This window comes from Carcharodon carcharias, chromosome 1 (assembly GCF_017639515.1).
Source record: "Carcharodon carcharias isolate sCarCar2 chromosome 1, sCarCar2.pri, whole genome shotgun sequence".
In the NCBI taxonomy this organism is placed as follows: domain Eukaryota; kingdom Metazoa; phylum Chordata; class Chondrichthyes; order Lamniformes; family Lamnidae; genus Carcharodon; species Carcharodon carcharias.
In genome coordinates, this window is record NC_054467.1 from 589060 (window position 1) to 611036 (window position 21977).

At 56.3% G+C, this 21977-nt stretch overlaps 2 protein-coding genes across 2 annotated transcripts in view; both read right to left on the reverse strand.

Moving 5' to 3' along the window:
• The window catches only part of LOC121280181 (diacylglycerol kinase theta), a 197539-nt gene extending 195158 nt beyond the window's left edge, over positions 1-2381 (reverse strand). Inside the window, exon 1 of the mRNA XM_041191910.1 lies at positions 2149-2381. Within this exon, the coding sequence (XP_041047844.1) occupies positions 2149-2368 (220 nt within the window). The 5' untranslated portion in view covers positions 2369-2381. The remainder of the gene's footprint in view (positions 1-2148) is intronic.
• An 11560-nt stretch (positions 2382-13941) lies between these two features.
• Positions 13942-21977, reverse strand: part of wdr32 (WD repeat domain 32) — a 51117-nt gene continuing 43081 nt past the window's right edge. Inside the window, exon 7 of the mRNA XM_041189582.1 lies at positions 13942-14946. Within this exon, the coding sequence (XP_041045516.1) occupies positions 14578-14946 (369 nt within the window). The 3' untranslated portion in view covers positions 13942-14577. The remainder of the gene's footprint in view (positions 14947-21977) is intronic.

Sequence of the window (21977 nt, forward strand, 5' to 3'; positions counted from 1 at the left end):
GCGAATTATTTATACCTTGGTATAATGTGACCGGGGTGAAGGACCCAGGTCTGGGGCCGGGTGAGAGGGAAATGTCTTCGGGTGAACGCGGGGTCAAAGTAAGTTTATTTCCCACCACTAATTCTGGCCTCTTGTGCATCCCCCATTTTAATGGCTCCACCATTGGGGTGGCTGTGCTTTCAGCTGCCTGGACAGTAATCTCTGCAATTCCTTCCCCAAATCCCTCGACCTTCTTTTCCTCCTTAACACCCACCTCCTCCACCACGCTTTTGGTCATCTGATCTAATATCTCCTTGTGTAACTGGGTGTTTTGTTTTATAAAAGCTCCTGGGAAGAGCCCTGGGCAGTTTCATGATGTTAAAGACTCTGTTAAAGTTTGTTATTGATTCGAATGGTTTGTGTTCATCAGCAATAAACACTCAACAAAAACATCAGCGTCTCTGATATCGGTGTAAAACCTTCATCTATAATAAACTCGAACACAGACCGTAAACCGCATTGAAACCGTCCCCAAGTGGCGGCCACTCGGCCTTTCCAGCCTGTACTATCCCCCCCTCCCGCCCCCGGACAAGTTGGGAAAACGGGCGCCAGAATCCGCGTTCAACCGAAGACATTTCCCCCCCCACCCTGGACACACCCCCCCCCCACCCCCTCCTCACCCGGACCCCCCTCCTCACCCCGGACACACCCCCCCCCACCCCCTCCTCACCCGGACCCCCCTCCTCACCCCGGACACACCCCCCCCACCCCCTCCTCACCCCGGACACCCCCCCTCACCCCCTCCTCACCCGGACCCCTCACCCCGGAACCCCCTCCTCACCCCGGACACACACCCCCCACCCCCTCCTCACCCGGACCCCTCACCCCGGACCCCCCTCCTCACCCCGGACCCCCCTCCTCACTCCGGACACACCCCCCCCCCCCCCCCCCCACCCCCTCCTCACCCCGGACACACACCCCCCACCCCCTCCTCACCCCGGACACACACCCCCCACCCCCTCCTCACCCCGGACACACACCCCCCACCCCCTCCTCACCCCGGACACACACCCCCCACCCCCTCCTCACCCCGGACACACACCCCCCACCCCCTCCTCACCCCGGACACACACCCCCCACCCCCTCCTCACCCCGGACACACACCCCCCACCCCCTCCTCACCCCGGACACACACCCCCCCACCCCCTCCTCACCCCGGACCCCCCCCCCCACCCCCTCCTCACCCCGGACACACCCCCCCCACCCCCTCCCCTCACCCCACCCCGGACAACCCCCTCACCCCCTCCCCTCACACCGGACCCCCCCCCCCACCCCCTCCTCACCCGGACCCCTCACCCCTCACCCCCTCCTCACCCCGGACACCCCCCCACCCCCTCCTCACCCCGGACACACACCCCCCACCCCCTCCCCTCACCCCACCCCGGACACCCCCCTCACCCCCTCCCCTCACACCGGACCCCCCCCCCCCACCCCCTCCTCACCCGGACCCCTCACCCCTCACCCCCACCTCACCCCGGACACCCCCCCACCCCCTCCTCACCCCGGACACACACCCCCCACCCCCTCCCCTCACCTCACCCGGACCCCCCCCCACCCCCTCCTCACCCCGGACCCCTCACCCCGGACCCCCCTCCTCACCCCGGACACACCCCCCCCCCCCCCCCACCCCCTCCTCACCCCGGACCCCTCACCCCGGACCCCCCTCCTCACCCCGGACACACCCCCCCCCCCCCCACCCCCTCCTCACCCCGGACACACCCCCCACCCCCTCCCCCGCCCCCGCCCCCTAACCCCCCCCTCAGCCCACCCCGGACACCCCCCTCACCCCCTCCTCACCCCGGACACCCCCCTCACCCCACCCCCTCCCCTCATCCCGGACCCCCCCCCCACCCCCTCCTCACCCGGACCCCTCACCCCTCACCCCCTCCCCTCACCCCGGACACACCCCCCCCCCCCCACCCCCTCCTCACCCGGACCCCTCACCCCTCACCCCCTCCCCTCACCCCGGACACACCCCCCCCCCCCCCACCCCCTCCTCACCCGGACCCCTCACCCCTCACCCCCTCCCCTCACCCCGGACACACCCCCCCCACCCCCTCCCCCGCCCCCGCCCCCTAACCCCCCCCCCTCAGCCGGCCCCGGACTCACGGTCGCACTGGAAGCCGCCGAGCCCCCAGATGAAGTCGGTGCAATGCTGGCAGAAGGTGGGCTTGGTCAGCGTGACTTTCCTCAGACGGTGGCCGTGGCCCAGGTGCCGGCGGTGGCCACTCGCCGCCGCTTTCCCGCGGCCCGACCGCGGGCTGGAGTTGGGGCTCCCGCGGTCCTGCTGCTCCCGAAGGCGGGGGAATGATCCCCAACTTTCCGCCATCCGCCTGCGACCAGCCTGTGCTCAGGCCGGGAGCAGAGGGCGGGGCGGGGAGGGGCGGCCCGGGGCCCGGCCTCCTCTCTCCCCCCAGCAGCGGCAGGCGGAGCCCGGGGCCGCTCCCAGCACCGGGGGGGGGGGGGGGGGGGGAGAAGGGAGGGAGGAGAGAGGGGGGAGGAGGAGGAGAGGGGGGGAGAGGAGGGAGGGAGGGAGGGGGGGGGAGGAGGAGGGAGGGAGGGAGGGAGGGGGGGGGAAGAGGAGGGAGGGAGGGAGGGAGGGGGGGGGAAGAGGAGGGAGGGAGGGAGGGGGGGGAAGAGGAGGGAGGGAGGGAGGGAGGGGGGGGGAAGAGGAGGGAGGGAGGGAGGGAGGGGGGGGGAAGAGGAGGGAGGGAGGGAGGGGGGGGGAAGAGGAGGGAGGGAGGGAGGGGGGGGGAAGAGGGGGGGGAAGAGGAGGGAGGGAGGGAGGGGGGGGGGAAGAGGAGGGAGGGAGGGAGGGGGGGGAAGAGGAGGGAGGGAGGGAGGGGGGGGGAAGAGGAGGGAGGGAGGGAGGGGGGGGGAAGAGGAGGGAGGGAGGGAGGGGGGGGGAAGAGGAGGGAGGGAGGGAGGGAGGGGGGGGAAGAGGAGGGAGGGAGGGAGGGGGGGGGGAAGAGGAGGGAGGGAGGGAGGGGGGGGAAGAGGAGGGAGGGAGGGAGGGAAGAGGAGGGAGGGAGGGAGGGAGAGGAGAGGGAGGGAGGGAGGGGGGAGAGGGAGGGAGGGAGGGGGGAGAGGGAGGGAGGGGGAGAAGGAGGGAGGGAGGGAGGGAGGGGGAGAAGGAGGGAGGGAGGGAGGGGGAGAAGGAGGGAGGGAGGGAGGGAGGGGGAGGAGGAGAGGGAGGGAAGGAGGGAGGGAGGGGGGAGAGGGAGGGAGGGAGGGGGAGGAGGAGAGGGAGGGAGGGGGGAGGAGAAGGGAGGGAGGGAGGGGGAGGAGAAGGGAGGGGGAGGAGAGGGAGGGAGGGGGAGGAGAAGGGAGGGAGGGAGGGGGAGGAGAAGGGAGGGAGGGAGGGGGAGGAAGAAGGGAGGGAGAGGGGGAGGGGAGGGAGGGAGGGGGAGGAGAAGGGAGGGAGGGAGGGAGAGGAGAAGGGAGGGAGGGAGGCGGGAGGAAGAAGGGAGGGAGGGAGGCGGGAGGAGGAGAAGAGAGGGGAGGGGGAGGAGAGGGAGGGAGGGAGGGGAGGAGGAGAAGGAGGGAGGGGGAGGAGGAGAAGGGAGGGAGGGGGAGGAGGAGAAGGGGGAGGAGGGGGAGGAGGAGAAGGGAGGGAGGGAGGGGGAGGAGGAGGAGAAGGAGGGAGGGAGGAGGAGGAGAAGGGAGGGAGGGAGGGGGAGGAGGAGAAGGGAGGGAGGGAGGGGGAGGAGGAGAAGGGAGGGAGGGAGGGGGAGGAGGAGAAGGGAGGGGAGGGAGGGGGAGGAGGGAGGGAGGGAGGGAGGGGGGAGGAGGAGAAGGGAGGGAGGGGGAGGAGGAGAAGGGAGGGAGGGAAGGGGAGGAGAAGGGAGGGAGGGAGGGGGAGGAGGAGAAGGGAGGGAGGGGGAGGAGGAGAAGGGAGGGAGGGAGAGGGAGGAGGAGAAGGGAGGGAGGGGGAGGAGAAGGGAGGGAGGGGGAGGAGAAGGGAGGGAGGGGGAGGAGAAGGGAGGGAGGGGGAGGAGAAGGGAGGGAGGGAGGGGGAGAAGGGAGGGAGGGAGGGGGAGGAGGAGAAGGGAGGGGGAGGAGGAGAAGGGAGGGGGAGGAGGGGGAGGGAGGGAGGGGGAGGAGGAGAAGGGAGGGAGGGAGGGAGGGGGAGGAGGAGAAGGGAGGGAGGGAGGGAGGGGGAGGAGGAGAGGGAGGGAGGGGGAGGAGGAGAAGGGAGGGGGAGGAGGAGAAGAGAGGGGGAGGAGGAGAAGGGAGGGAGGAAGGGGGAGGAGGAGAAGGTAGGGAGGGAGGGGGAGAAGGTAGGGAGGGAGGGGGAGGAGGAGAAGGGAGGGAGGGGGAGGAGGAGAAGGGAGGGAGGGAGGGGGAGGAGGAGAAGGGAGGGAGGGAGGGGGAGGAGGAGAAGGGAGGGAGGGGGAGGAGGAGAAGGGAGGGAGGGAGGGGGAGGAGGAGAAGGGAGGGAGGAGGGGAGGAGGAGAAGGGAGGGAGGGGGAGGAGGAGAAGGAGGGAGGGAGGGGGAGGAGGAGCAGGGGGAGGGGAGGGAGGGGGAGGAGGAGAGGGAGGGAGGGGGAGGAGGGAGAAGGGAGGGAGGGGGAGGAGAGGGAGGGAGGGAGGGAGGGGGAGGAGAAGGGAGGGAGGGAGGGGGAGGAGAAGGGAGGGAGGGAGGGAGGGGGAGGAGAAGGGAGGGAGGGAGGGGAGGAGAAGGGAGGGGGGGGAGGAGGAGAAGGAGGAGGGAGGGGGAGGAGGAGGAGCAGGGAGGAAGGGGAGGGAGGGGGAGGGGAGAAGGGAGGGAGGGGGAGGAGGAGAAGGGAGGGAGGGGGAGGAGGAGAAGGGAGGCAGGGGGAGGAGGAGAAGGGAGGGAGGGGGAGGAGGAGAAGGGAGGGAGGGGGAGGAGGAGAAGGGAGGGAGGGAGGGGGAGGAGAAGGGAGGGAGGGAGGGAGGGGGAGGAGAAGGTAGGGAGGGAGGGGGAGGAGGAGAAGGGAGGGAGGGGGAGGAGGAGAAGGGAGGGAGGGAGGGGGAGGAGGAGAAGGGAGGGAGGGGGAGGAGGAGAAGGGAGGGAGGGGGAGGAGAAGGGAGGGAGGGAGGGGGAGGAGAAGGGAGGGAGGGAGGGAGGGAGGGGGAGGAGAAGGGAGGGAGGGAGGGGGAGGAGAAGGGAGGGAGGGGGAGGAGAAGGGAGGGAGGGAGGGGGAGGAGAAGGGAGGGAGGGAGGGGGAGGAGAAGGGAGGGAGGGAGGGGGAGGGAGGGAGGGAGAGGGAGGGAGGGGGTAGAGAAGGGAGGGAGGGAGGGGGTAGAGAAGGGAGGGAGGGAGGGGGTAGAGAAGGGAGGGAGGGAGGGAGGGGGTAGAGGAGGGAGGGAGGGGGAGGAGAAGGGAGGGAGGGAGGGAGGGGGAGGGGGAGAGGGGGAGGGGAGGGGGAGGGGGAGGGAGGGAGGGGAGGAGAAGGGAGGGAGGGAGGGAGGGGGAGGAGAAGGGAGGGAGGGAGGGAGGGGGAGGAGAAGGGAGGGAGGGAGGGAGGGGGAGGAGAAGGGAGGGAGGGAGGGGGAGGAGAAGGGAGGGAGGGAGGGGGAGGAGAAGGGAGGGAGGGAGGGGGAGGAGAAGGGAGGGAGGGAGGGGGAGGAGAAGGGAGGGAGGGAGAGGGAGGGAGGGAGAGGGAGGGAGGGGGAGGAGAAGGGAGGGAGGGAGGAAGGGGGAGGAGAAGGGAGCGAGGGGGAGGAGAAGGGAGCGAGGGGGAGGAGAAGGGAGCGAGGGGGAGGAGAAGGGAGGGAGGGGGAGGAGAAGGGAGGGAGGGGGAGGAGAAGGGGGGAGGGGGAGGAGAAGGGGGGGAGGGGGAGGAGAAGGGGGGAGAAGGGAGGGAGGGAGGGGGAGGAGGAGGAGAAGGGAGGGAGGGGGAGGAGGAGAAGGGAGGGAGGGAGGGGGAGGAGGAGAAGGGAGGGAGGGAGGGGGAGGAGGAGAAGGGAGGGAGGGAGGGGGAGGAGGAGAAGGGAGGGAGGGAGGGAGGGGGAGGAGGAGGAGAAGGGAGGGAGGGAGGGGGAGGAGGAGGAGAAGGGAGGGAGGGAGGGGGAGGAGGAGAAGGGAGGGAGGGAGGGGGAGGAGGAGAAGGGAGGGAGGGGGAGGAGGAGTAGAAGGGAGGGAGGGGGAGGAGGAGAAGGGAGGGAGGGAGGGGGAGGAGGAGAAGGGAGGGAGGGAGGGGGAGGAGGAGAAGGGAGGTAGGGAGGGGGAGGAGGAGAAGGGAGGGAGGGAGGGGGAGGGAGGAGAAGGGAGGGAGGGAGGGAGGGGGAGGAGAAGGGAGGGAGGGGGAGGAGAAGGGAGGGGGAGGAGAAGGGAGGGAGGGGGAGGAGAAGGGAGGGAGGGGGAGGAGAAGGGAGGGAGGGAGGGGGAGGAGAAGGGAGGGAGGGGGAGGAGAATGGAGGGAGGGGGAGGAGAAGGGAGGGAGGGGGAGGAGAAGGGAGGGGGAGGAGAAGGGAGGGAGGGGGAGGAGAAGGGAGGGAGGGGGAGGTGAAGGGAGGGAGGGGGAGGAGAAGGGAGGGGGAGGAGGAGAAGGGAGGGAGGGAGGGGGAGGAGGAGAGGGGAGGGAGGGAGGGGGAGGAGGAGAAGGGAGGGAGGGAGGGAGGGAGGGGGAGGAGGAGAAGGGAGGGAGGGAGGGAGGGGGAGGAGGAGAAGGGAGGGAGGGAGGGAGGGGGAGGAGGAGAACGGAGGGAGGGAGGGAGGGAGGGGGAGGAGGAGAAGGGAGGGAGGGGGAGGAGGAGAAGGGAGGGAGGAGGAGAAGGGAGGGAGGGAGGGGGAGGAGGAGAAGGGAGGGAGGGAGGGGGAGGAGGAGAAGGGAGGGAGGGAGGGGGAGGAGAAGGGAGGGAGGGAGGGGGAGGAGAAGCAGGGAGGGAGGGAGGGAGGGAGGGGGAGGAGGAGAAGGGAGGGAGGGGGAGGAGGAGAAGGGAGGGAGGGGGAGGAGGAGAGGGAGGGAGGGGAGGAGGAGAAGGGAGGAGGGAGGGGGAGGAGAAGGGAGGGAGGGAGGGAGGGGAGGAGAAGGGAGGGAGGGAGGGAGGGGGAGGAGAAGGGAGGGAGGGAGGGGGAGGAGGAGAAGGAGAGGGAGGGGGGAAGGGAGGGGGGAGGAGGAGAAGGGAGGGACGGAGGGGGGGAGGAGAGGGAGGGACGGAGGGGGGGAGGAAGGGAGGGAGGGAGGGGGAGGAGGAGAAGGGAGGGAGGGAGGGGGAGGAGGAGAAGGGAGGGAGGGAGGGGGAGGAGGAGGGAGGGAGGGGGAGGAGAAGGGAGGGAGGGAGGGAGGGGGAGGAGAAGGGAGGGAGGGAGGGAGGGGGAGGAGAAGGGAGGGAGGGGGAGGAGAAGGGAGGGAGGGGGAGGAGAAGGGAGGGAGGGAGGGGGAGGAGAAGGGAGGGAGGGGGAGGAGAAGGGAGGGAGGGGGAGGAGAAGGGAGGGAGGGAGGGGGAGGAGAAGGGAGGGAGGGAGGGGGAGGAGAAGGGAGGGAGGGAGGGAGGGGGAGGAGAAGGGAGGGAGGGAGGGGGAGGAGAAGGGAGGGAGGGAGGGGGAGGAGAAGGGAGGGAGGGAGGGGGAGGAGAAGGGAGGGAGGGAGGGGGAGGAGAAGGGAGGGAGGGAGGGGGAGGAGAAGGGAGGGAGGGAGGAGAAGGGAGGGGGAGGAGAAGGGAGAGGGGGAGGAGAAGGGAGGGAGGGAGGGGGAGAGGAGAAGGGAGGGAGGGAGGGGGAGAGGAGAAGGGAGGGAGGGAGGGAGAGGAGAAGGGAGGGAGGGAGGGGGAGGAGAAGGGAGGGAGGGAGGGGGAGGAGAAGGGAGGGAGGGAGGGGGAGGAGTGAGGGAGGGAGGGAGGGGGAGGAGGGAGGGAGGGGGAGGAGGGAGGGAGGGAGGGGGAGGAGGAGGGAGGGAGGGAGGGGGAGGAGAAGGGAGGGAGGGAGGGGGAGGAGAAGGGAGGGGGAGGAGAAGGGAGGGGGAGGAGAAGGGAGGGAGGGGGAGGAGAAGGGAGGGAGGGAGGGGGAGGAGAAGGGAGGGAGGGAGGGGGAGGAGAAGGGAGGGAGGGAGGGGGAGGAGAAGGGAGGGAGGGAGGGGGAGGAGAAGGGAGGGAGGGAGGGGGAGGAGAAGGGAGGGAGGGAGGGGGAGGAGAAGGGAGGGAGGGAGGGGGAGGAGAAGGGAGGGAGGGAGGGGGAGGAGAAGGGAGGGAGGGAGGGGGAGGGGGAGGGAGGGAGGGAGGGGGAGGAGAAGGGAGGGGGAGGAGAAGGGAGGGAGGGAGGGAGAGGAGAAGGGAGGGAGGTGGAGGAGAAGGGAGGGAGGGGGAGGAGAAGGGAGGGAGGGGGAGGAGAAGGGAGGGAGGGGGAGGAGAAGGGAGGGGGAGGAGAAGGGAGGGAGGGAGGGGGAGGAGAAGGGAGGGAGGGAGGGAGAGGAGAAGGGAGGGAGGTGGAGGAGAAGGGAGGGAGGGGGAGGAGAAGGGAGGGAGGGGGAGGAGAAGGGAGGGAGGGAGGGGGAGGAGAAGGGAGGGAGGGAGGGGGAGGAGAAGGGAGGGAGGGAGGGGGAGGAGGAGAAGGGAGGGAGGGGGAGGAGGAGAAGGGAGGGATGGGAGGAGGAGAAGGGAGGGAGGGGGAGGAGAAGGGAGGGAGGGAGGGGGAGGAGGAGAAGGGAGGGAGGGGGAGGAGGAGAAGGGAGGGAGGGAGGGGGAGGAGGAGGAGAAGGGAGGGAGGGGGAGGAGGAGAAGGGAGGGAGGGGGAGGAGGAGAAGGGAGGGAGGGAGGGGGAGGAGGAGAAGGGAGGGAGGGAGGGGGAGGAGGAGAAGGGAGGGAGGGAGGGGGAGGAGGAGAAGGGAGGGAGGGAGGGGGAGGAGGAGAAGGGAGGGAGGGAGGGGGAGGAGGAGAAGGGAGGGAGGGAGGGGGAGGAGGAGAAGGGAGGGCGGGGGAGGAGGAGAAGGGAGGGAGGGGGAGGAGGAGAAGGGAGGGAGGGAACGGGAGGAGAAGGGAGGGAGGGGGGGGAGGAGAAGGGAGGGAGGGAGGGGGAGGAGGAGAAGGGAGGGAGGGGGAGGAGGAGAAGGGAGGGGGAGGAGGAGAAGAGAGGGAGGGGGAGGAGAAGGGAGGGAGCGGGGGAGAAGAGAGGGAGGGGGAGGAGAAGGGAGGGAGGGAGGGGGAGAAGGGAGGGAGGGAGGGGGAGAAGGGAGGGAGGGGGAGGAGAAGGGAGGGAGGGAGGGGGAGAAGGGAGGGAGGGAGGGAGGGGGAGAAGGGAGGGAGGGAGGGAGGGAGGGGGAGAAGGGAGGGAGGGAGGGGGAGGAGGGAGGGGGAGGAGAAGGGAGGGAGGGAGGGGGAGGAGGAGAAGGGAGGGGGAGGAGAGAAGGGAGGGGGAGGAGGAGAAGGGAGGGAGGGAGGGGGAGGAGGAGAAGGGAGGGAGGGAGGGAGGGGGAGGAGGAGAAGGGAGGGAGGGAGGGAGGGGGAGGAGAAGGGAGGGAGGGAGGGAGGGGGAGGAGAAGGGAGGGAGGGGGAGGAGAAGGGAGGGGGAGGAGGAGAAGGGAGGGAGGGAGGGGAGAAGGGAGGGGGAGGAGGAGAAGGGAGGGAGGGAGGGGGAGGAGGAGAAGGTTGGGAGGGAGGGGGAGAAGGTAGGGAGGGAGGGGGAGGAGGAGAAGGGAGGGAGGGGGAGGAGGAGAAGGGAGGGAGGGAGGGGGAGGAGGAGAAGGGAGGGAGGGAGGGGGAGGATGAGAAGGGAGGGAGGGGGAGGAGGAGAAGGGAGGGAGGGAGGGGGAGGAGGAGAAGGGAGGGAGGGAGTGGGAGGAGGAGAAGGGAGGGAGGGGGAGGAGGAGAAGGGAGGGAGGGAGGGGGAGGAGGAGCAGGGAGGGAGGGAGGGAGGGGGAGGAGGAGAAGGGAGGGAGGGGGAGGAGGAGAAGGGAGGGAGGGGGAGGAGAAGGGAGGGAGGGAGGGAGGGAGGAAGGAGGAGGGGAGGAGAAGGGAGGGAGGGAGGGGGAGGAGAAGGGAGGGAGGGGAGGAGGAGAAGGGGAGGGAGGGGGAGGAGGAGAAGGGAGGGAGGGGGAGGAGGAGAAGGGAGGGAGGGGGAGGAGGAGAAGGGAGGGAGGGGGAGGAGGAGAAGGGAGGGAGGGGGAGGAGGAGAAGGGAGGGAGGGGGAGGAGAAGGGAGGGAGGGAGGGGGAGGAGAAGGGAGGGAGGGAGGGGGAGGAGAAGGGAGGGGGAGGAGAAGGGAGGGAGGGAGGGGGAGGAGGAGAAGGGAGGGAGGGGGAGGAGGAGAAGGGAGGGAGGGGGAGGAGGAGAAGGGAGGGAGGGGGAGGAGAAGGGAGGGAGGGAGGGGGAGGAGAAGGGAGGGAGGGAGGGGGAGGAGACGGGAGGCAGGGAGGGGGAGGAGAAGGGAGGGAGGGAGGGAGGGAGGGGGAGGGGGAGGAGAAGGGAGGGAGGGAGGGGGAGGAGAAGGGAAGGAGAGAGGGGGAGGAGAAGGGAAGGAGAGGGGAGGGAGGGAGAGGGGAGGGAGAGGAGAGGGAGAGGAGAGGAGAGGGGAGGGAGAGGAGAGGGGAGGGAGGGAGAGGGGAGGTGGGGAGGGAGAGGGGAGGGAGGGAGAGGGGAGGTGGGGAGGGAGAGGGGAGGGAGGGAGAAGAGAGGGGAGGGAGAGGAGAGGGGAGGGAGAGAAGGGAGGGAGAGGAGAGGGGAGGGAGGGAGAGGGGAGGGAGAGGGGAGGGAGGGAGAGGAGAGGGGAGAGAGGAGAGGGGAAGGAGAGAGAGGAGAGGAGGGAGAGGGGAGGGAGAGGAGAGGAGAGGGGAGAGAGGGAGAGGGGGAGGGAGGGAGAGGAGACGGGAGGGAGAGGAGACGGGAGAGGGGAGGGAGAGGAGAGGGGAGGGAGGGAGAGGAGAGGGGAGGGAGGGAGAGGAGAGGGGAGGGGAGGGAGAGGGGAGGGAGAGGAGGGGAGAGGGAGGGAGGGGAGAGGGAGGGAGGGGAGAGGGAGGGAGGGGAGAGGGAGGGAGGGGAGAGGGAGGGAGGGGAGAGGGAGGGAGGGGAGAGGGAGGGGAGAGGGGAGGGAGAGGGGAGGGAGAGGGAGAGGGGAGGGGAGGGAGAGGGGAGGGAGGGGAGAGGGGAGGGAGAGGGAGAGGAGGGGGAGGGAGAGGAGAGGGGAGGGAGAGGGGAGGGAGAGGAGAGGGGAGAGGAGAGGGAGGGAGGGAGAGGATAGGGAGGGAGAGGATAGGGAAGGAGGGAGAGAGAGGATAGGGAAGGAGGGAGGAAGAGGATAGGGAGAGAGAGGATAGGGAGGGAGGGAGAGGATAGGGAGGGAGGGAGAGGATAGGGAAGGAGGGAGAGAGAGGATAGGGAAGGAGGGAGGAAGAGGATAGGGAGGGAGAAAATAGGGAGGGAGGGAGGGAGAAAATAGGGAGGGAGGGAGGGAGAAAATAGGGAGGGAGGGAGGGAGAAAATAGGGAGGGAGGGAGGGAGAAAATAGGTAGGGAGGGAGGGAGGGAGGTAGGGAGGGAGGGAGGGAGTAAATAGGGAGGGAGGGAGAAAATAGGGAGGGAGGGAGGGAGAAAATAGGGAGGGAGGGAGGGAGGGAGAAAATAGGGAGGGAGGGAGGGAGAAAATAGGGAGGGAGGGAGGGAGAAAATGGGGAGGGAGGGAGTGGATAGGGAGGGGATTGGGAGGGAGTTGATAGGGAGTGGATAGGGAGGGAGTGGATAGGGAGGGCATCGGGAGGGAGTGGATAGGGAGGGAAGGAGAGGATAGGGAGGGAGGGAGAGGATAGGGAGGGAGGGGATAGGGAGGGAGGGGATAGGGAGGGAGGGAGGGAGGAAGAAGATAGGGAGAGAGGAAGAGGATAGGGAGGGAGGGAGAAGATAGGGAGGGAGAAGATAGGGAGGGAGGGAGAGGATGGGGAGGGAGGGAGAGAGGATGGGGAGGGAGGGAGGATGGGGAGGGAGGGAGAGAGGATGGGGAGGGAGGGAGAGAGGATGGGGAGGGAGGGAGAGGATAGGGAGGGAGGATAGGGAGAGGAGTTAGGGAGGGAGAGAGTGGATAGGGAGGGATCGGAAGGGAGGGAGAGGAGGGGAGGGAGAGGGAGGGCACGGGAGTAGGGGGGAGGAGGAGTAGGGGGAGGGGGCGAGTAAGGGACTGAGGGCCGAGTATGGGAAGGGAGGGGGGGAGTAGAGGGAGGGGGAGTAGGGAATAGTAGGGCTGGAGGTGAAGGGCGAATGAGCGGAGGGAGCAGAGGCATTGGGAGAGGGGAGATGGAAGAGTTGGGGGGAGAGACAGGGTAGATGGGGTGGAGAGGAGGCGGTGGGGAGAAGAGGTGGTGGACCTGGGGAGGAGAGGCAGGGGAAGGTGTGGGGCAAGCAGGAGTATGGGGGCAGAGGGGCAAGTGGAGGGTTGGGGGTAGTTGAATGTGGGAGGGTGGGTCAGGTGGGCTCTGGCAAATGTGGGGGGTTGCGAGTGGGGGTTTGGGAGAACAAAGGCAAGGGGCGAGGGAGGGAAGCAATGGTGCAAGTGGTAAGCAGGGTGCAGGGTAAGGTGGAGATGTGAATTTGAACACCAGTGTTTAACCTCTGTAAAAGCAACTGGTTTGTTGGGAATCTGAAAATAAGCACACTACCCTTCATCCGCAGTGTACAAAACTTTGACCCAACTGAGAAACACTAAAGGGAAGATATTCATCTTGGACAGTCCCTCATGATCAAAGATCACTATCTTCTACTGCGGTTCAATCGGTTCTGAGATGGCTGGTATGTCCTATGCATGGTCTGCAGACTCTGACACGTGCGGGCCAAATGGTGCATGAAGGATTGGGTAGGTGAGCAGATCGGAGGTTTGTGCACCTCCTCCTATGCCTCAACTTCGCCTCTACATGTTCCTGACAAAGTCTCCAATGTGTTGGTGCCTTCATGAATGAGCCTCCTCCATTTTGTTAGGTCACCCGAGAGTTGGTGGGGATGTTTGGCCACTTCAGGGATGCTTTTGAGAACATCCCTTAAGTGTTTGTGCTGTCCTCCTTGGCGTCTCCTGCAGCGTCTGAGTTGCAAGTCGAGCAGTTGCTTCAGGAGTCTGGTTTCAGGTAACCGAATGACGTCACACCCAGCGGAGCTGGTTTGGAGTGATTAGTGCCGCAATGCTAGGTAAGTTAGCTTGGGAGAAGATGCCTTACTTGCAACTAAATTTGGAGGACCTGCCCTAGGCACCGCTCGTGGTACTTCTCCAGTGCTTTGAGATGCCTGCTGTAGACTATCCAAGTCTCCAAAGCATAAAGGAGCATGGGAATTCACTACTGCCCAGTAAACCACAACTTCAGTCTCAGGTTTGAGATCCTGGTTCTCAAATATTCTTTCTCTCAGTCGGACAAAGGCTGAGCTAGCACATTAGAGTCGATTTTAAATTTTGTCATCGATTTTTGCCCTCATCAAGAGGAAGCTTCCAAGGTGCGTTTGTCCGTCCACATTTTCCAGGATCTCACCATTGAAGTTAATTGGGTGGGAGGAAAATGCAGTGGGAGCTGGTTGTAATTCAACATGACTTAATAACATCTGCCTATGCAATTCAAATGACTGGATAATTTTCAAATGTTAGTGCAAAAAAATGGCTGATTTATCAGTGGACCATATATTCATTTTAAGCAGGGAATTATTAGTACAAATATCAGTTAACTATATTCCATTTACCTTCCTCACACTTGAAGTGTCAAAACAATAAAATTGTAAATGGCCCAAATTAGAAAACACCTTTTGGGGTTTTATGTGTGCTATAATTACATTGTACACCATGTGAGAATTAAGTTCAGTGTTATAAGCACAGAAAGTTTATAAACAGTAAAAGCACTGGTTTATGCCATGTGCTTCTTATATACTACAGTAAATTCATTAAATTGTAATTCCAACATGTGAATGTTAAAAATAAGGAAAATTTAACTGTGATGAAATATGGATCATGCCAATTTTAATAAAAGTTTACTGATACTCAGTAGCCATATGAATTTTATAACAGTGTATGATATTAGACACGTACCCTTTGGGTGTTCCAATACAATATTTGGTAAAGTTTAATTTTCACATCAATCACAATGTACATTTGCATATGCATTTAAATAATTTACTTCCACTGTTACACTAAATATTTATAAAAAGTTAACTAATACCTTTGTTAATATACAAAAAAACAGAAGCTTAAAGGTAATACAAGGTCAAACCTAATGCTGCTTCTGAATGAATCAGCAGTACTTTTTTCCCCCAACTCATTTGATTTTTCACTAGCTGAACTGCATTTTTCAAGATTATATGTACAAAAGCAAGCTAACAAATTTAACGCCTAACTGTTGATATAACTTAACGTCACCTGCAGCTATAAATTAATAGCACATATAGTAAAAGACCATTCTTTATAAGGCAAACTGCAGAAAAGAAATAACTTAAGAGTTTGCAGATGTACGTTATGAGAATTACTGATTTATTGTGTATTGCACTGAAAACCATGTTGAATTTGGATTTGAATCCTGACATCAAAAACCTTAAACATTAATCATTAATTTTGATCTGGTCTAATTATTAAGCAATTTCCTTTTGCTTGGTGTTCAACACTTCTTGCAAGTAATTCAGGTCACTTAGAACTTTGGCTGGTACAGGTAAACTTGTCCACTAAGGCACCCAGAGGCAAGCTGACAATGAGTTGGTGAAAACTTGGTTGTAAGCACAACATCACTATGAGAGTAAATAGTTCTGATTTCCTGCAGTGGAGTGGCTTCTTTGGGTAAGCAATCACACAGTTCATTGCACTGGCTGTCAAAACCCAACAAGCGGATTCCATACCCAAAAGGAGAGCAAATCAGTCGGCCATCTGGACTGAAGCAAAGTTCTTTAATGTAACCACGACCCACATTAGCTTCTTCAATGTAGTGCGTGAGGCAAAGAGAGCAACGAGGAGAGGATGCCCGAACTGGAGGTCCATCTTGGAATTCGTAAATGCAAGTCCACTGATGAAAACAAAAACATAAGAGATTACTGACCTCCTCCATGGCATTACAACCTCCTTCAGAGTTTAAAAAAAAAACTAAGGTATTTTATAAAGTGTTAGTCCAATTGTAAACTACTAAATGATACTGTTAATTGACAAATTTTCAATCAAGTGTTACAATTGAGATTCAAAATTGTTGTGTTTTGGAATGTGTTTAGGGGATCATGTGACCTGTTCCAAAGTCTGCTTGAAAGCAAGCCTGGATGCTAACAGTGGATAGCCTGAGTCTCCAACACTTTTCTGGACCTTTAGAATGTCAAGTTATAAACAGTTGTGCTTTAAATTGTCCATTTAGCTTGAAGATGAAAGACTTGACTGCTCAACGATAGTTAATAGGTATCTCTACTTGGATACAAGGTCCATGTGATTCACATTGCCATGACAATGGGCTTTGAGATTAGAAGCCTCTGTATTGTGTTATCAGGTTACAGACTTCCTTAAAATATCACTGAATGTCACAGACAGTTTGGTCATCTCGGATCCGGGAGAGAGAGAACAGTTAGAGGTCAAAAGTCTCTATCATTCACTGCACCAAAATGCCCCCCCGGTGAAAATTTGTGCTCAGATTGAAAGGACCAAAGTTGGGAAGGGTTAAAACAAAGCTGAAAGATTTGCCTAGCTTGTGCCAGGAGGAGGATCTCCAGTAATGTTCTCACCGTGAATGATAATTCTGGGGTTAGAAGTTACCAGGAAAAGAACTGAAGTAAACTGAAGTAAAATTAAGAATCATTTTGGATTGATTCTGGGAGAATTGAATGTCTATTTAAAGGATAGTGTAACATACCTATGAAGCGTTCTTTCGGTTATGCTAAAATAATAAGGGGGAGTTTCTGTTCTGAGTATAAGTTGTCGAAAACATGGTGATTTGTCAACAGAGTTTTTAGTCTTTTGTTACAGTGAACATCTTAAATTATGGAATCTTGTCGTGTCTTCCTTTCAGCTATTAACTAGAAGTTTAAATTTCTTTGCAGAGGTTATCAGTCTCCATGGGGATCGTAACAATAGTCAAATAGTTTTAAAGTAGCAGACATTCACAAACCTAAACAAGGAACATTTTCTCCACACAGTTAAACATTTTATAATCCATGGGAATAGTAGGAAAATTCAGCAGGAAACTAAAATACAATGAGATTTATTTAAAATATTTTACTTTAATAGAGAGCATTAGTTAGCTAAGAAGCAAATACCACTACCAAAGAAATCAGTAATCCAACAGGAAACCAAGGATTTTTCATGCTTTGATGGTCTTTGCATCCAACATTGTATGTTAAGACATTGAAGCAATGATGGTTGCTTCATTAAATCATGACATTATGTCAACCCTCCCCAAATTATTTTTAAAATTAATTTACAGTTCTTTAGCTCCATATGTCAGAATTTTACACCAAGAACATTTATGGTTTAGTTTAACCAATCTAGTTTTTAAAAGCAATGGCTTTTTGTAAACTCATCAGTTTCTAAAACCCTAAACCTTACAGAAATAGAAGTGATCTCAAGACCACGACTTAGATTGTTTCAATATTCCTCCCAGACTGAATCAATGCTTAGACTCAGCATGTAGAAAGAACCATTACATCACCTATTTGCCTGAACCAGCACCTGCACCTGTGCTTTTAAGTCTAATTTATATGGTGAGATGCAAGTTTTAAAAAAGCTCTCAAACTGTACTCTCACATGTAGAAGTTAATAGGAGTGAAGTGACCTTCCAAAGGGAGCATCTACAATTCACCTTTAAATGGCATAGGACTGTTCTATTTTTAAAATTAATGATTGGTTCATTTTGAACATCACTTATGTCTTTAAACAGGAGATTGTTGAGAATACATTTCTGATAATTTAGGAACTAGAAGGCTACCTCTTAGGACTGAACTTGCTACTTGTTGATGAAAAGATGCTGAATGTCATTAAAAGACCCAAAGTTAGTGCCACTTGGTGTTCACTGCAATGCTCTGCTTATTTGGGAGATATAAGTGGAGGCAAACTGGAGACGAGGAATAGCAATTCAATGGCCAAAACAACAGTTTAAATATTGCTGAAACAAGACATGTTGCCAAAGCTTTGCATATTGCTGAAAAAAGAGACATGTCGAAGCTTTTTGTCTTGCACTCATCAGAACACTCGCAACTTAAGGGGGAAAACAACAATTTATACTGTATGTGGAGACAGTGCTGATTGGTTGGCAAGTGGCATTGCCTAGGAGAATGCACCACTGACAGTTAACTGCCAAGCATTGTTTGAAATTTAAACCTGGCTTGACCCTGATTGGTCAACACATTGCCCTGAGGAATGGCTGTCATTACATTGCATTGCGTGAATCAGTATTCATTGAACTTATGAACTCGGCAATTCGCGCAGTTTTGAGTTCAGTTTTAATGACACCAAGTATGCCCAAATAGATGGTGTTGCCATGGGATCCCCTCTAAGCCTACAGCTAACCTCCTACCCCTCGCATGTTTCCAGTATGTAGATGATACTTTTGCTACCCTGCAGCTGCATGTAACAATTTCCTTACATGTCTTAATGGGTTCCATCCTGTGCTCAAATTCACCTACGAAATGGAGCAGTCAAATGAATTCCTTTTCCTTGATGTACTAGTTGAGAAGACTGCCAGGGGATTCTCTGCCACTGTCGACCACAGGCTTACCTTCACTGGTCAATATACGCGTTGGGATCCTTACAGTTCCACACACTATAAGATTGGTCTTATCGGCAACGTTATAAATAAGGCCTGAGCCATTTGCTTGCCATGCAAGCTTGATGCTGAAATAGGGTGCATCAAAAGGCATCCTGCAGGATAATGACTCCCCTGATCAGACCATTTCACACTGTATCTGACGCAAACTCATAAACGGGTCTAAGGCCATCACCTTCAGCCCTGAAAAGCACCCAGTCTACCACAGAGTATCCTGGAAGGGCAAGGTATCTCAAAAATTTGTGCAACAGCTGAAGCTAGCTGTTTCAAGCTGCTACTATGCAATAGCAACCCAAGTGGTGTTCGCCACTAACAGAATGCTGCTGTCAAGCCAAAAAAATGTTCTGCCTATCACACAAATGAGTAATGTGACATATGAGTTTCAGTGCCAGTGTGATGCTAGGTATGTAGACCGTACATCCCAAAGACTGGCAGATCATATCAAACAGCGTGTTCCAGCCGCTGTTCACAATGGGCAGGGTACAAACCATACCCAACCAGCCATGATTGCAAAATTCAAAACATATGTCCAACGTTAGATGTAATTCTGTGATTGGACGACATTTGCTAAATAATCCTCAATGTGCTAAGAATTACCCTGACAACCAATTTAAGACTGTCAATCAGGCTCGCAATGTGGTGCATGTGTTTGTACTGGAAGCTACATATATTGATACACAGGACCTTGTTCATTGCAGACAAAAAGAACATGCACATACATTGTGCCTGTTTCAGCTAAACAAAATAAGTGACAGCCATTCGCTGACTCATTCCTCAGGGCAATGCGTTGACCAATCAGGATCAAGCTTCCTGGTTTAAATTTCAAACAATGCTTGGCAGTTAACTGTCAGTCACCATCAGTGGTGTATTCTCCATGGCAACACCACTTACCAGCCAATCAGCACTCTCTTCACATGCAGCATTGTTGCTTTCCCCCGTATATTGGTATTCTTGCGAGTGTCCTGATGAGCATAAGACAAAAAAGTTAAAAGTTTTGCCTCTTGCACTCATTAAGAGAAACACCAAAATGCAAAATTTCAAACAATCACAATTTATACCACAAGGGAGGAGTGTGTCAACTAGCTGGCAAGTCAACTGATTGCCTTCGCCATGGAAACACCTCGGTCAATGAGGAATTGCAGGCTCCCAAGCTCCCAGGTAATTTTAAAAAAGACTTAAGGCTTCATTCAACATATTGCTTTTGGATTGAAGGCAGCAGCCCGTTAGTGGAAAATACCACTTGTGTAGCCACTGCATAAAATGGCTCATTCATGCCTGCTAGAAGCTACATATATTCATATGCAGAGCATGTCCTCTGCAGGCAAAAGGAACATGTCCATTGCAACATTTTGCCCAATTAGAGCTGATTTGTAAACCAATTAGGACCCTTTTCTCATGCAGTATAAAACGTTGCTCCGGTTGAAATTTGGCATTCTTGCATCTGGCCTGATGAATGCAAGACAAAAAACTTCAATAGCATGCTTCTTTTTTTAGCAGTTAAGTTCTGTGTTACAAAGCAAGGTACTTGTTGATTGTTTTAGAATGTTGTGAATTGTCTCAGCTGCAGTAGTGAAAATTGGCACAGTTGTCAAACTGTGAGCAAAGTTTTTAGAGCGGGTTGCTGGATGTGAATTGGCCTGAAGTCTCCTCAGTGAGATGGAAGCTCTTAATAAAATGTTTTCTTTTTTCAGCTTAATAGTAATAGAGCAATCAGGCAAGGAAAAGCCTCGAGGAAGAGCTGTGTAATTGCAATAATGTTGAGTTAACACAGCGTGGTGGAGGTATGCACTCTACTGAGTGCTCTTTTCGCTTGTAATAGTAATGAAGTGAATCCTTGATAAATACACACTCCAGAATAGAACTTTGCTCACTGGGAGTATACCAGGAATTTGTGCAGCTAGCAGGGGCAGATTGGTGGAGAATAAAAATAAAATATGCTGGAAATACTCAGCAGATCTGGCAGCATCTGTGGAGAAAGAAACAGAGTTAACAGTTCAATAGAAGCCTTTTGTAGCCAGTAAGCATTGCAAGATATTTCTGGCATAATAGACTTGACCTGACAGTTAGATGTGTTAGACAGGAATATAAATTTAGTTCAGATAGATTGCATCGCATTTTATCACTGTCACTCTCCCTAAAAGGGGTATATATGAAAAACATTCAGAAGCAGCTGGTGCAAACTGGTGCCACCTCCATTGACCCATCTAAAATATGATTTATGGTGTATTAGGAACTATAATGTGAAACAGCTCATTCTTCCATTTAAAAAGCACTGACACTGGTTGTACCAGATGTAGTACTGATCAATAAAGGAAGTTGCCAGTCTACATCAATTCATATCATCATACAGTGGTCTCCGCCTACGAGAAATCGGCCATTCCGTCCATTGTTATTTGTGCACTCCTGTTATACATTGAGCCTACATAACAGCAATCACTCTATCTCAAAGTATTTCCTATATGTGATGCACTTTGAAATGTTTGAGATAATAAAGTGATGTATCTTTATCTTATTAGGAACAGTTTCAAAAATGCCACGACTTTTGCACTACTCTTGATCTCGTGGCAAAGGTCAAAGAAAAAGATAGTACTGCAAAACTAGGTCTGCTGAAGCAAATTCTACTACCTGAACACTTTCACTCAGGAGATTCCCTAATACTATCCAATGTGAGGCTCAATGAGTCATATGGCCTACTCCTGCTCTGCTCCTATTTCCACTTTTGGTAACAAATAGACTTGAAAGAGCCTCATGAAGGGCATTATATTGGAGGCTGCTTAGATAGCAAAATTCATCCTTGTTGCTGTCTAGGTATAGGAAGAAGGCAGAAGAACCCCCACACTACTCATCACTTGAAATGCAGCTATGTCTTTATGGTTATACGAAAACTTCTAAGATTAATTGGTACAAATCAGTTCCTTAGGTCTAGCTAGGAGCCTTTTAAAGAAGTTTTGCAGTACTATCAAGCAAGAACAAATAAAAATAATCATAGAATCATAAACTAAGAATAGCACAAGAAGAGGCCATTCAGCCAATTGAGTCTGCACCAGCTCTTTCAAAGAGCAATCCAGTTAATCCTTTTAACTAAAGGGCTTCTCAGCAAGTGCTTCCATTAGAAACTTAGATTGGCATCAGGAGTTCAAGCTGTGAATCCTTTTTAAAACTCTCCCTGCTCTTTTTCAGACTTCTTGCTGGAGGTACAATTGCACTGGGAATGATTGTCCACCAGTTATATGCCTGGTTGGTGATTATTTATGCAAACCTTGTGTCAGGAAGATATAGTAATTCTCATAATATTATTGGAATTAAGTGTAAAATAGAGTAATAATGGGATGTGTGTGTGTGTGTGTGCGCGCGCGTGTGTGAGAGACTTAATTTGAATTAGTCTGGATGCTTTGAATGTAAGAAGAGAAGTTCGGTTTGAAATGTTAATTAGGTAAACATGGGGAAGTTTAGAAACATAGGTGTCAAGGGAACATTTGCATTTTTAAATAAACTAGACTAGATTGTTATCAAAGGGAGGGTGAAATGCGTCACCTAGCCAGGTGAAGTTTAGAAACTGAATTTATTTTTCCCCCAAAGGTTACTGATAAAACTTAGTGCTATGAGAGGTTTTTATTATCAGAAAGATAACGTCCAAAGACATGGTGAAACAATGGATATTTGTATTCAAAGGGGAAAATATGTATAAAGGAGCAAAGGCTGTGTGTAAGGGTAGGCACTTTTAAGATCTTACAAGTGTGAAAAAGCCTTCAGCATCTATGCTGTCTTCAAAGGACCGAAATTAAGAAAACTCACTTTGAATTCAGCTTATTCAGGATGTCATGTTTCTTAATCCAAAACAAATTTTGCTTTTATCTGTCATGTTTCTTTGCCTGGGTCTTTTAAAAATCTGTGTCTTACTGTTGCCTTAACGAAAGTATAACTGGGAGTTAGATTAGTTATGGGATTTAGAAGTTATTGTAGTAATAATATGCAGATCTATGTACACATTTAAAAACCATTTCTCTTATTAATAAATGTTTAATCTAGTTTTGTAAAAACCTATAAGACTTGGTGGTCTTATTACTAATTAAATCAAGGCACGCATCTCGAAATTTATACAAATTGAAAATTAGCTGTGACAGTTGTTTCAGGTTTCCCTCTGGGATTTGAGCAGCTCAGCATTTACCACCTGCTGTGTCATAACACTTGGCGGTGAGCATTGGCACCCTTTTCAATTTCGGAAGACACCAGAGTCAAGTTCAATTCATCTTCATTAGTTGGCCACTTACATCTATGGATGTAAAACAGAAGCAGCG